General features: G+C 36.1%; 2 protein-coding genes and 1 long non-coding RNA gene across 4 annotated transcripts in view; 1 reads left to right on the forward strand and 2 right to left on the reverse strand.

Moving 5' to 3' along the window:
* Nucleotides 1-3,452, reverse strand: part of LOC101886199 (uncharacterized) — an 883,799-nt gene extending 880,347 nt beyond the window's left edge. Inside the window, exons 1-4 of the mRNA XM_088650328.1 lie at nucleotides 3,402-3,452; nucleotides 2,363-2,487; nucleotides 1,881-2,258; nucleotides 1,588-1,804 (exon numbers count right to left, since the gene is read on the reverse strand). Coding sequence (XP_088506454.1) covers nucleotides 1,588-1,804; nucleotides 1,881-2,258; nucleotides 2,363-2,487; nucleotides 3,402-3,441 — 760 coding nt within the window. The 5' untranslated portion in view covers nucleotides 3,442-3,452. The remainder of the gene's footprint in view (nucleotides 1-1,587; nucleotides 1,805-1,880; nucleotides 2,259-2,362; nucleotides 2,488-3,401) is intronic.
* The window catches only part of LOC148681068 (uncharacterized), a 31,820-nt gene extending 17,928 nt beyond the window's left edge, over nucleotides 1-13,892 (forward strand). For both annotated transcript variants that reach the window (XM_088650665.1, XM_088650664.1), the window contains exon 3: nucleotides 10,101-13,892. In XM_088650665.1, coding sequence (XP_088506791.1) covers nucleotides 10,101-10,813 — 713 coding nt within the window. In that variant the 3' untranslated portion in view covers nucleotides 10,814-13,892. The remainder of the gene's footprint in view (nucleotides 1-10,100) is intronic.
* The window catches only part of LOC148680967 (uncharacterized), a 663,035-nt gene that overhangs the window by 609,230 nt on the left and 38,854 nt on the right, over nucleotides 1-14,951 (reverse strand). The window lies entirely within an intron of this gene.

The raw sequence follows: 14,951 nt of genomic DNA on the forward strand, positions 1-14,951 counted from the left end.
CATGTGTGTGGTATCAGTTAAACAATTAAAAAATACAATTTTATATATTTTTAGTTTAGCTGCATAAGGGGCCAATCGAATGCGTTTTTTGCGTTAAGAGGGGCATCTTTTGAATGATTTACTAAAAGCCGCAAGAGTTTTGCACGCGGCTCAACCCAGAGCAGCAGTGTGTGTGTTGTCAAGACAACTACAGAGAACTTTTAAAGAGCATGGATCCCGTTACATTCATTCTTCTATGGCGGGGTGCGACACCAAAATGCATCCCTTCACGGCTACATTACAGCTTCCTATTCAAATCATTTAGTTGTTGTTGTTGTTTTTAATAGCGGGTTATTTTTTAATAGCGGGTTATAATCGCACCAAAACATATTAAAAGGCAAGTGAATTATAACAGCGCAAACTTTTCTGTATCGGTGATGTGCGCTATTTGTTAAACCCTTTAAGGTTGCGTGCTGACAGACTGACTGATTGACTGACTGACAGGTGCGTGATGCGTGAAGCCAGCAAACACGACGTAGCTTTCAGTTAGGATGAACACAGTTTCAATAATTTTCATTTATTTATAGATGGCCTGTGGTTCTGCATACACTGACTTTATCTTGCTGGAGTTTATAGCTGTTTCACTTTACTTCAGGACACATTAATGCCGCTCTAAGTTTATTGGAGACATTCTGAAATATTCCTAGCAAATCCAATAAATGTTGTAGACATACTCTCTACATAAACGCACTAAATCGCACTTCAGCAGTGTTTATTTGAGAGCGCACCAAAAGATCCGCGCTTGACCATCGTAAGTTATATTTGAGGGGTGTGCAAGAGGTTTTGTGCACAAGCAGAGGAAATCTGCGCACTTCTTTTTTCTTGTCAACATAAAAGGTGTTTTTAGAAAGGGGAAAAAAAACAGCAATACTGTTCACAAAAAGTCAACATATGTGCGGGTTGTCATTGTCTTTTCATTATTTTCATTTAAGCATATTTTTATTACGGTAGAGAGAGAGAGAGAGAGAGAGAGAGAGAGAACATTATATCAATATATAATCTTAAAAATAATGATTTCTATTAAAAATGTTTTATGATTATAATAACAGCAGGGCATTAAATAAATGCATATTTTCCGTGGAGCGAGCGATTTGAGGAAGTCTGCTATTTTTATTTGACGGAAGAAAAAAAAAACATGATTGGAAAAAAACAGCCTATGCCGGTTCTTTAAAAGGATTCAGTCAGTGTTTTCTTTTTGTAATATAAATTAAAAATTTAAATGAAAAATTAGGGCAGGCCTACTTATTTTATTCATTTTCCTTTCCTTTTCCTGTTGGAAAGATGGCAGGTGCGTGAAGATGTTCTGTTGTTATGATCTGTTATTAACATGTTCGCATGTTAAAATAAATCAGTATTTTAAATAGCAATATTTAATGTGTCAGACACAAAATAGACACTTCAGTTTAAAAATAATAATAATAATAATAATTTTATATTAATCTCACCAGTTAACCATTTATATCCGATTAACGAGCTGGTTGGCAAAGTTAACCGAAATGAGCATCCCTACTGACTACTTTATTTTAAAGTAAATTTTAATGTACTTACATGCTTCATCAATGCTGTCATTTTCTTGCCGTGGGGTGCTTGAACTTGAAGGCGATGACAGAATGACTGTTGAAGCACTGGAATCAGCATCATAGTCACTTGCCACAGCAGCGGAAGGTTCTTTGTCCTGACGTGCTCTTTTGAAAGGAGGCTGTTTGGCCTTCATGGGACTTCGGATATTTGTAAGTCGCTTCAGGAGCTTTTTAGCAACAGTGTCCTGTACAACAGAATAAAAGCATGTTAGCAACAAAACAATGTTTTTTTTCAATAATTAAGTAAATGATGTCACTCACCCACTCGTGCCTAGATCCAGTTGACTTATCTTTTATCATAGGGTAGTATTCCACTAACCGTTTTGCCATGGCAATAACTTCATGTTTAGTGGGATATTTGTAGTCATCTGAAGATGCTCTTGCTATTGATACCATGTTTGTCATGGTATTTCGGATGAGCCGGCAGAATAGCTCCTTTGATAAGGTGACGTCACCCTCTTTTCCAAGACGCTGCTGCTCAAAGTATGTGCGTCTCATCTGTTGTAGTTCACTGTCAGTGAAGAGAACATATTCTGGGCTGGGTAACTTTAAAAACTTTGATGTACTGGGGTCATCTTGTTTTGAACTTTCAGTATGTTTATCATCTGCTGATGAACCTTCAACAGGAATGATGCGCTCCTAAAACACAATAAAACACAAATCAAATCACATGAATCTGTATTGAAATTATGCCCACTAATAGATTAAAAATATCCAATATACAAGTGTTTGAAATTAATTACCTGTTCTTCCTTATGAGTCAAACGCCAAATACCTTTGCGCCGCAGGAAGTGCTCAGGACCAGGAAAGAGATCTCGGATATCCTCTCGCGAGAGAGATGGCAAAATGTCTTCCCCAATGTTAGCAGCTTAGAACACATGCAAATACAGTACATTAGACAACATAGCTTATGTATATTTTGTGTTTTTGATTTTAGTAATGCATTAGTAAATTTTGAAATTAATATTCATTCATTTTCTTTTCGGCTTAGTCCCTTTATTAATCTGGGGTCGCCACAGCGTAATGAACCGCCAACTTATCCAACATATGTTTTCCACAGCGGATACCCTTCCAACTGCAACCCATCACTGGGAAACATCCATACACTCTCATTCACTACGGACAATTTAGCCTACCCAATTTACCTAAAGCACATGTATTTGGACTGTGGGGGAACCGTAGCACCCGGAGGAGACCCACACAAACATGGGGAGAACATGCAAACTCCACACAGAAATGACAACTGACCCAGCCGAGGCTCGAACCAGTGACATTCTTGCTGTGAGGCGATCGTGCTTTTAATACTGATAATTAATACTGTTCATTCTTTGTATGTTAAATAAACTAGTCAACTAATTAACCATATTGTAAAGTGTTTGGGCCTACTCTTTCAAATATGAAATGTCTGAATGTAGTAAAACAAACAGGCAATAATGATAAAAGATCCTTTAACACTTGACTAAGTTATTTTTGTTAGCATTAGGTATTGTGAAAAAAAGGAGTTGTGATTCATTTAATAGCAGCCTGATAGCACCCAGTATTGTACAACAGCAGAACAACAATTTATGTCACTATACAATAATAAATACAAGTGTATCTACATTTAAATAAAATCATTCTGAGTGCATGTTGTAACTTAAGGATCGATCCTTAATTTCATTCGATTACAAAGACGTGCTTTTGTTTTGTTTTTTCTCGGTAGAAAGCATTGCATATTACATTAAAATCAAACTCAAATTTATCATAAGAAACAAATAAGTGATTTAAAAAAAAATTACTAACCTTTTAGAGTGGAAATCGCAACGTCGTCGAGCCCATCCATGGTGAGAAACTGGCGCAAGGAAGTACCTGTTTCTCCTAACTTCCCTTTGGCGCGCTGTAAGTGCGCATGCGTCTTAACGTAAATGCGTCACGGTCTAGGTGCGTTCGACATGAAGCTCAGCTGCAGCCGGTGATCAACGAGATTAGCCGAGCGCAGGCGGAGCGGAGTTGATAACGGAGCCGTCAAGACGGACAACTGGACACTTCGGGACTCAAAAAGTTGCTGCAGTCATGATGACCGATCCCATGGCGTCATCATATTTTTTTTTTTTTGTTATTTTTATTTATAACAACAAAACATTTACAAATAAAACAGAATACAGTCTCTATAAACTATAGTTCCTTTTTAAACAATAAGGGAGAATTATGAATAAAATATATAACAAATGCATGACAGAAATAAGAGGAAATGAGTGGTTAATATAAACATAAAAACGAACAGGTCTATTAAATACAAAGCAATAAGCATAAATTCTAGGAGTTAAACATCAATCTTTAGGCTAATACTTCTTGTTTGAATATGCTAAAAAAGCTACATATATGTACAATTATAGATATAAAAATTTCCAATGTAAAAAGCAAAACAAGGTGTTTTGATTAGGTCTTAATAAATGAGATTATTTTGGATAATAAATGCATTTTTTTTTTAAAAAAAAGCATTTTAATCCAAAAAGATTGTGTTGAAAAAAACAAAAGGTAAAATAAGTGAGCTATGTAGAAGTTTCCCAGAAAGAGCAGGTAGCCTTTAAACTGCTAGACAGGAAATTATATATATATTTATATTATTGTAATAATAAAACCATTTTATAATATTAGTTATTTAACTTAATTTATTAAGAGAGCTTTAAGGTGGCAGGATCAATGATGATGATTATTTTATTTTATTTCAACGTGCGCATTCTAATTTCGTGTTTCACTGTGTGGTGTGGCGTATAATATTATTTTTCCAGAAAAAGTGAAAGTTAATGTTTTGTGATAATCACCATTATGCAACAAATGCTGTTAATTATGGGTAACCTGTAATGAACGCAAAATATTCCTTAGGTTAACTTTTTAATACTTGTAAAGTGCTGTCCATTTTGACAGGAAGAAATCTGTTATAAGTGATTGTGCATTTACATAAATTATGTGAATACAAATGTTGAATGAGTTTGTTGTTGATACAACTTTTGCATTTTTTTTCAGTACGAAATACGAATTAAAATCCTTTTAAGCCAAGTGTTTGTTGACAGCAATTTTTCTGTATTCAATTTTCAAAAACAGACAGTCTCACCCACACAAAATTGTATGAAAAATTAAATCTAATCTAAAACAATATTTTCTTAATATTCTTAAAATTAGAAATTTTAGTGGTGTATTAGTCTTAAAAATAGCACAACTATCTTATTGAACGTGCACAAATTTGGGCTTTATAGCTCTTTCTTGTTTCTAGTAAAATCTTGCTTAAAATTAGTTAACATTTACTTGCCTAGCCAGAAGAAGATCGGTTTTCTTAAATTAAGACTTATAGTCTACTCCACAGTGTATTTTATAAGACAATTTATCTTCAATAGCAGAAAAACAAGACACATTTTCTTGAAATAAGATTTTTTTACTTTCTTAGATTTCAGTTTTTGCAGTGAAAGGAGAACTTTCAGGAGACCCCCAGTAGCATCTCTGTCTGAAAAATTCTGCCTCCCTAATCTCCTGGCCTGTTTAAATACACTTTGACAACAATTATTTTCCTTTGTTCTCCCTACATTACACAAGATCCCTCCCCTAACCCCAAATTCCACCTCTGACATCTGTTTCCTGAGACACCTCAGGCTCTTTTACCACTCTCTTTTCATCCCTTCTTTTATGACCCCTAGTTGTTTCCTCAAGCCATTTCCCATGTCCAATTGTTTTAATGGTATGCAAGTCTGAAAGCAAATTATACACATATAACCTGAATATATAGATTAACTTCACACTCCAAAGAGCACAAAATCCACCTCACAATGTACTGTTATTTTACAGTATGTTGATGTAAAAATACATGGACTACATTGATTTACACAATACTCAAGTGAACTCATTTTGCTCACTGAAAGCAACTGCCTCAAATTGGTCAACTGCTGAATGAGTTTATGAAGTAATGTGCTATATTAGAAGCATACTTATAATGATAACTTATTTTAGTTTAATAGAAAAGTTCGGTTTAACTCTAATGTCTTATATTTCACATCAGCACACATACATGTAAATCTGGAACTACCAGAGAGATTCTGACTGCATCAGCCACTAAACAGCCGCTATCTTTAAATAGAGAAACATGCAGAATAACATCAGCAGTTCATTGTTCATCTTTAACTCATACACTGGCTCTACTCTCCTCCACAACGGTGACACACAGAAGAAATTAGCTTCAGGTTTTACAGTAAAATCCTGTTTTTTCCTTGATTTAACGGTAATCTACTGGCAGCTGTGGTTGCCAGCAATCTACTGTTTTTTACAGTCTATTTCCGTAGTGTAAATTAACAGTATATTACTGTTAAAATACATTTATACACTGTGTTTTTACCTCTCACACATTTAACCCTTTAAACCCCAGAGCATATACTTCAGTTTTTATTGAAGTGTCCACACTACTGAGTGTTCAAGAAACATGGAGCAAAGTTGAAGTAAATTCATTAATTAACTGACTAATTAAATGATAATTGAGGATTAACAATGAACAAATGAAGAAATACTGAAGGGAAAAAACAAGAACAGAACATACAAAACTTTAGTCACAGCTTTATAATGAAATAACCTGAAGAACAACAAATGATTAAATCATTTAAATGATCAGCGGATGATTAAACAACTCTACAAACATCATCACCAGCTACACTTATTACTTAATACATGTATGTTTGTATAACATCTACTAAAGTTCTTCTTGAGAAAAAGTTAAAGTTTTACGTCACCATCATGGAGAACAGAGTTTGCTTTAGTTGGGCTCTTAGCCCTGTCATTGTGAACATTTATATATCGTGGCTGCTGCAATTGTAAAGAACTTTGTTTAAAAAGCTCCTTTGTTGTAGCAAGCCAGCCAAAAACCTAAATAAGATCTGGTGATGTTCATGTTGCTATTAAATGGCAGAGTCTGTTCTCATTTAGTATAAGAAAATTTACTGCTCCTATTCAATGTTAAATCTATTGATTTATATTATATGTATATATATGGCAATGATTTCTGGAAGTTTTTAAGAATATCTTGGACAATAACACTGCTCTATGGTGTAAATTGCACTCAAACAGACATCAATAATCAGCGTAAGAACCTCAATAATGGTGACAACTAACAAAATTAACAGTTTAACTCACAAACAGGCAACTGAAAGTCTAAACATAAACAACAGCAGAATCAAACACAAATAAAGAAAACTGTTAGACCATTATACAACATTTATTTATACCGCAATGCATGCTGGGATATTTGTACCGTGCCACTCCCAGCATGCATTGCAGCATGAAACATTTGAGATGTTACCATTGTTGAGATACAAGGTCTGATTCATGAGGTCTGAGTGTGTATTTGTCATATTTGAACTGTTTTTGTATGTTATTTCTTAACTGTTAAGTAATTACAGAGGTATCTTTTCTGCTTCCACTTCTCATTAATTAAATTAATTCCTGCAACTAAGCATAAAATCTATTGCATGAGGCCCTTCTTCCAGATTTATAACAAAACATTTATCAGAACTAATTTCAGACAAATAGATTTCTCTGTTTATTGACTTCCCAACTTTATTGCTATAGTACAAACGTTTTGTAAACTCTGTATTATAGCAAATGGAAAGTCTTCTTTAATGAGTTCAAGGGTGAAGAGCCCAACTAAACCAGCCCCTCACTCCATTACGGTGACACAAAAAACACCTTAATTTCTGTTGGATCTCAATGAGAATAGTATGGAAGTCAAATCAGTCAGTAATAAGTGTGTGTCTGCTGTTGTTTGTGGAGTTGTTTAATGATCCTCTGCTGAGACTGAAGCTGTTTTATTTTATTTGATTTTATTTAATGTTGTAACTCAAGTCACTGTTTGTGTTTCTTGTTTATTTTCTTCAGTAATTGTAATTAACAGCAGGTGTTCATCAGTGTCTGAATTCACTAATTAGTGTTCATTAAAACTGTCAGGTGAACTATATTAGTTAACTAGTGTATGAAATAGTGAACAAGGACACAAAGTGTGATTTCAAACACAGACTTCAAAACATCGAATCTGAACTCTGTTAGCTCACAGTTTTCTGCAGTTGGTTACTTTCTCGAAAACAAAAATGTTACCCAGAAAGCACTGTTTTTAACAGAATATTACTGTTTTAGTGAAAAAAACATTATTTTACTGTAGAATCTGACCGTTTTTTAACAGCAATTTTTTACAGTGTGGTGTGCCTCAAGGAAGTGTACTATCAGTAACACCATTTAGTATTAAAATTAATAACATTGTAAATGCTGTTGGGAATACTATATTTTGTAGTTTTTATGTAGATGATATATGTATTAGTTATAAAGGGAAAATATGTATACAGTCGAGAGACAATTTATATATAGTATATAAATTATACTATACAAGTTGTGAACGAGATAAAGTTCCTAGGAATAAGTTTTGACAATAAGTTGTCTTTTATTCATCATATTAAAGTATTATGAAATAGATGTTTTAAAGCAATAAATGTTATAAAAGTTTTAGCAAAGATCAAATGGGGAGCAGATTGGGCGATACTCTTAAGACTTAATAGGACACTTATTAGATCAAAAATGGACTATGGGAATGTAGTTTACGGATTTGCAAGGGTATCATACATAAAGATGCTTGATACAGTACATCATACAGGACTGAGACTTGCTCTTGGAGCATACAGGACTTCTCCAATTCAAAGTGTATTTACGGCAGCAGAAGAAATGTCACTTTACAACAGAAGATTAAAACTGGCTGTCAAATATGCAGTCAAGCTGAAAGCTAATAAAGACAATCCAGCATATTCTACAGTTTTCCACCCTCAATATCAGCATCTCTATGAAGAGATATTGTTGGGGATTTCATTGTGTCTTGATGAATTTCTGAAGAATGTATTACTCTCATTTATATGCTTATTTGAGTGATTTCAGTATTATTATCTATTATAGTATTACCCATACCTGTGGCATTATTATCAGGTATGTGTGCTTTGGTAAATAAAAAAGTCATTCTGTGTAAATGCAGTCAGAGATGAGAAGATAAATTAGAAGAGCAGCATTAATGTCACAATGAGGGTTGATTTATGGAAGCAAGGCCATAAGGACACCTGCGTTCTGTTCTGTAACTCATGATAAAGCACACCTGCACGTGTGCCCACACTCACTTTTACTGACATCTAAAGAGTTATGAGCACTTATGAACTTCAGCTGAACTTACAGTTGACAGCTCATTGGACAGTGAACAAGATATATTATTGAGCATTGTTTTTGGCTGAGTCATCGCTTTTGAAGCAGGAAGGAAAGACCTTAACTGGACATGGGTAAGACCCCTGAAAGACCCTGAGATTCTATTGGTGGCGGGCACCTGAGAGATTTAAGATCCCATTAGCGGAGAAGCTGATGGAGGTGTGTAATGTGTAAATTTGGGTGGAGTAATAAGACACAGAAATCTATTTAAACTGTGTGCAAGCCTATGTTCGGCAGACACTCGAACGACCTGTCTCTGTTGTTACTGATGCTGTAACCATAAACTGCTTCGTCTAAAGACTTCAGAGATCTCAGACTTTGTCATTTTTTGAAAAGTTTGACTTAGAGACTTAGAATATTTTTGCAGACCAGAATCTTTTTTCCACAACAACATCAGACCCTTTGGAATTCGAATAAAAACTCACTTGGAGAAGTTGGATATTAATCTATATATTAATAATATCATCTTATAATAGTTGGATATAATAACAACGATACATTTATGCCATATACCACCTAAAAGCCAAATTAAAAAGCCATCTATTATAATGCAATTGTCTCAGTTTAAAAAAAGGGAAATCCACCCAAATGTTGATCAGGAAGAATTTATAAATATCCGATGCAATCTACCAACTCATGTACTAGTGTATACAGCTAGTTCAAAATGAGATGGATGAGTATCTGCTGCAGCAGGGATTGGTTCAGAGTGTTTCAGAAAGAGTATTCCCGGACAAAGCTCGATATTCACAGCTGAAGCTTGTGCACGTTTTTCACGTTTTCATTCGGAAAGAATTTTAAATGTTTTTAAGAAATGTTTGAAAAGGTGCCTTCTGGACTTTTAGAATATTTATCTATAATCAAACTAAAAGATTGTTTATGACTGTTTTTAGTGCTGCTGTTACTTTTTTTTTTATAATGCATGTTTGTTAAGAAACTGATTTGATTTTATGATTATATATTGTATTATGTATTAGTATATGTTTTTGCCATGAATATAGCCAATGACACTATTTACATTGTAAAAGCACTAGATAAATAAAGATGAATTGAATTGAATCTGCTTAAATGTTTACACGTTAGTGGAATAAACACAATATGATCTGATTTATTTTACATTTAATGTGCATCAAATTACAGTGTGTGTGGCCAATGTTTCCAGTGTCTTTACTTTTTAGCTTTTAATGGGAGTTTTTAAGACTTAATGAAAACTAATGTTTTATTTATTTATTTCAGACCTAATTGAAGAGAATGAGGGGAGTAAAGAGGAGGAACATCATGTCAAAATTGAGGAAAAAACTCATTTACAGACTGATGATATTTTAAAAAGGAGAGACAAGAATCGTTTTACCTGCACCCAGTGTGGAAAGAGTTTGGCAAGCAAAAGCAGTCTTAAGATTCACATGAGTATCCACACTGGTAAGAAATCCTTCACATGCCTTCAGTGTGGGAAGAGTTTCAACCAATTATCAGCCCTTACTAAACACAAAAAAATCCACACTGGAGAAAAACCATACACATGCACTCAGTGTGGGAAGAGTTTTAGCCAATCATCAAACTTTAATCTACACATGAGGATCCATACTGGACAGAAACCATTCACATGCATTCAGTGTGGGAAGAGTTTCAGCCAATCATCATCCCTTAATCTACACATGATGAGCCACACTGGAGAGAAACCATTCACATGCACCCAGTGTGGAAACAGTTTTAACCGGTCATCACACCTTAATCAACACATGAGAATCCACACTGGTGAAAAATCATTCACATGCACTCAGTGTGGGAAGAGTTTCAGCCAATCATCAAACCTTAATCAACACATGAAGATCCACACTGGAGAGAAACCATTCACATGCACTCAGTGTGGGAAGAGTTATAGCCGATCATCATCCCTTCATCTACACATGTTGAGCCACACTGGAGAGAAACCATTCACTTGCACTTGAGCCGTGGTCACACTGGACTTTTCTCCCCATAGACTACCATTCATACACACTTGAATGCATCAGACCTGAAACGCAAGTTCATGCATCAAGTTTCACAGTTCACTACGTTGCAAAGTTCAAGCTTGGTGAACTCTGACCTGCAATATCGTATCACTTGACTGTGTGAGACCAATTAAAGATCAAAACATGACCTCTTTTGAAAGAAATTTAAAATATGGACCAATCGCTCACTTTTTTAATGACTAATCATTTTGTTTAATCCCGCCCCTTTTTGCAGCACCATACAAAACAATTTCGCATGCTCAAACTCTAGTGTGACCGCAGCTCCGGTGTGGAATGAGTTTCAGCAACTCCTCGACCTTAAACATGAAGACCAACACTGGAGAGAAACTATTGCACTCAGAGTTGGGAAGAGTTTCAACCGATTAGCAAACCTTAATGAACACATGAAGATCCACACTGGTGTGCAAGAATATATGGTCTTGAGTGTGAATGCCCGTGCACACAGATGTTTTTTGATTATGTTTACCGTCAACGTTTAACGTCTTGTAACTATATAAAGGGCGTCAGTGTGATCGTGCACAGCAACATGCAAAACGCCAGGCGTAAAAGCGTCAATTAAAAAAAACGCCTTATGCTCGTTTTTTTATTTTTTTATTTGACGTGCCGTGTCAAAACCTTCTCCACCAGTTAGGTTGACACTTTTGTTCATGTGCACGGAGCTGCTGAAGTTACAGTAAACAGCACTTGGAGGCACTCAAGTGCAAAATTGTCAATGTGATATGAACGTGGAGCTGCTTATTGCACTGGTGAACAATAATAATTTCTTCTTCGCTAGAGCTGGCGCTGCTGCTTGAACCATCTTGTTTGAGTCACCAATAACTCTAACAACAAGTGTGTGAACTTTCTATCTTCTTCTGTGTTACAAGCGGATGTCGGAAGCTTGAAGTTGTGTAGCACCATCTAACATCAAAGAGTGGTTTGCATACTCTTCTGCTTGAAGCCAGTGAAAATCACTGGGGTTTGAATGCTGAAAAACTACTCGTAAAACGCTGATCATAAACGCAAATGAAAAGCATCCCGGTGTGTATGGGCCTTGAGAAGACTTTTATTACAGCTCCAAAATTGTAACCGCACCAGACGATTCACACTGGAGAGACCGTAAGTGTCCACACAGTGACAAGAGGTTTAATCAGTTAACACATCTGAAAACACCAAAAAGGATTCACACTGGAGAGAAACCGTACAGATTTGATCAGTGTCTACAGAGTTTCGCTCATTCTGCACATGGACAACATGACATGAATGCAGCAAAACATTTTCTCATGTGCAAAGGATGTTTCAGGTCTGAATTATGTTTGGAAAGGCTGAGTGAGGGTATACTGTTTTCCAGGCGAGGTTGTAAATGTGTTGCGCTCCTCGCATTTACCGTAAAGACAATGATGGCGGCTTCATAAACATCTGGCAAACAGCACCTCTGCGGCTTAAAATCTCTTTGCAAGTGATTGTACAGGTGTGGATACATCTGTACTCCACTCTCCAGTGTATTCATGTAGCTAGTGTTGTTTTGGATGATGTTCTCTGTCTGACTTCCCTGAATGAGAAACAAATCACTGGGAAGACACCACACATCAAAGAGGGTGGAGCTCCAGGACAGTTAGTTTGCAGTATACCAGGGCCTCAAGTTTAGAATGCCCATTTAATTGTCCTGTGTTACAGCTTTTTTTTTTTTTTAATTTTCTATAGTTTTAGGTTCAAGATTCTTTCTAGTTTACTACATGTATTTTTTTGAGTAGAATACAAACTTTAAATATTTAATGATTTAGGCAGAGCGACATGTATTAAGTTTTACAATATTACTACACTGTGATGATTCCAAGACTCCAGATTGGAGTGTGTGGTAAATCCTGATTGGATGCCTGCATTACTCATCAATGGGTATATAAAAGTTGTTGTGCTAGCTAACCCAGGACGCTATGGCTTCTCGGGAGTCCTCATATCAAGACCTGCTATTTCATTGACTCTTTAATACTTCTGCATACAATGTTTAACTCTACTGAAGCTAAACAAGCTCATAAACCGTCATGTTTAGAGTTGTTTTGAAGCTAACTTGCTGTACTATTTGATCGTTGACATTTTATTTTAATACGAGTGCAACATATTCACATTTTAAGAGACTTAAACATATCTGCATCAGTTTGCATCAATTTTGCCTATGCAAATTCCTCTTCTTTAAACAAAGAGCTATAAAACCAGGATTCAAGGAAGTTAGTATCTAATTGGTCAACTTTCCATGGAGGGTGGATCCGAACCCGCCCTATAAAGCTTGTTCAAAGCAACGCCCTCACTCTCTTGAACCATGCTCTCTTAACCAGCAGCTCTCCTAAACCTGCTCTGCAACTCTCTGGAACCGTGCTCTCAAAAACCGCAACCTCTTCAAACTCTGCAACCTCTTTAACTTGCTCTTCTTCAGAAAGAGCTCCTCTTCAACTCTTCTTCTAAAAAGTGACTCTCTCTTCAACTCAAGTCATAGCAACAACCTAAGAACGAGACCTACGCAGAGAAACCTCCAAGATGCAGGCGGAGACCCAGACAAAAAGGGTTAATCGCACAGCTTGGACATTTCACATCTCAGATACCTTCCTTTCTTTATTTTCCATCGAGAGTCTAGTTCAGTTTAGTGCATCGCAAACCAGTAGTCCTCATGACTGGCCCCTTTGCCCATTCAAACTTGAAACTACCGACTCCACCCCACTTCAAACCTCGCGAGGAGCAAGGACAACCAACCAGCCATGTGCTCAACAACGGGAGCTTCTTCACATCACGGACATACGCAAGTACCCACTTTTTGCCTACATCTGAACTGGTGTGAACTAAATTCAACCCTAAAGAGACAATAGAAGGGTTAAATTGATTATGTGTGGTTCGCTTACAAAATCTGAGGTTTTCCCATCATTACATTCTCTCAACCTCTTACTTTACTTTCTTTACCCTTCTCTACACTTGTATGAATGTGTGTTTGTGTTAGGTGTTTGTTTCTGTTAGATTAGTCAATAAAGTTTAATTTTGTATAAAGAAAGGTGCCTTTGTATATTTATGAATCGAATGTCTTAAACGTCGATCTTGTTACCCTGCTCAAACATAAAAGGGTTTTTATTTTTGATAGCAACAGCCATAATAAGCTCAACTGTCCACTCGAACGATCGCTGGAAGATTTGTTTGTTCGGATCTAAAGAATCGATTCGTTTGAAGCCCCATTCAAATGAATCTTCCTCCCGTTAAGCTAATCTGCTATATATATATATATATATAATGGTGCAGAAGTTACACAAGCACTGTAATCTAAATCATAACCCGCTACATTATAACAGTGGAATAGGTGCGGAAAGTATAACCTTGAGCTAATTTGTTACAGTAATAATGGTGTAGATATGCGAGCACTTTAATCTACATTATAATTTGCTACTACAGTCAACATAAAGAAGCTGAGGAGGAGCCACACCAGCATTGCTGAACCTGTGGATGAGATCAGCAGCCATGGTGTCAAAAGCAGGACACTCCTGAGCGGTCAGGACACTGATGAGGATTTGACCAACCTCATTGCTTACAGATGTTAGACATAAGGCAGTCCCCTTGGCAAGGCCTGATAGCTTTCTGGTGATCTGTTATAACACATAAAAACAATGAGTACATAAAGGCCAAATTAACTTTTTGTAAATAAATTAATGCATAAACTTTTGTGTTTTACTGCTGTTTACAGATAAAAATACTAATTTAGACTTTATTTTTTAGTAGAATTTTTTGTAATGTAGTAATACAAAATATTGACCTTTTTGTGTAATCTATTTTTAATATATTGCCAAAAGTAGATGTTATGCTGGCTTTTATGTGATGCATTCTGCTTAATATGTCTCTGCCATAAACTGCCAGCATCCATCGGTGAGAAGAAATAGCCAGTAGCTCAGGGGTGTCATAAAACTTGACAGTGAACAGGCTTGGCTAGACAACTAAGTCTGAGCATGCACCAAGGTAGCGACAAACACGCTTAAGCCACTCTTCACTGTGATTCTCCCTCAACTGCTTGACCAAGTGGCTGATGCTATTACCCAAGGTGCTCTCCCTCAGAAAACGAATCACT

The sequence above is a fragment of the Danio rerio genome, chromosome 4 (assembly GCF_052040795.2).
Source record: "Danio rerio strain M-AB ecotype USA chromosome 4, GRCz13ab, whole genome shotgun sequence".
Classification (NCBI taxonomy): domain Eukaryota; kingdom Metazoa; phylum Chordata; class Actinopteri; order Cypriniformes; family Danionidae; genus Danio; species Danio rerio.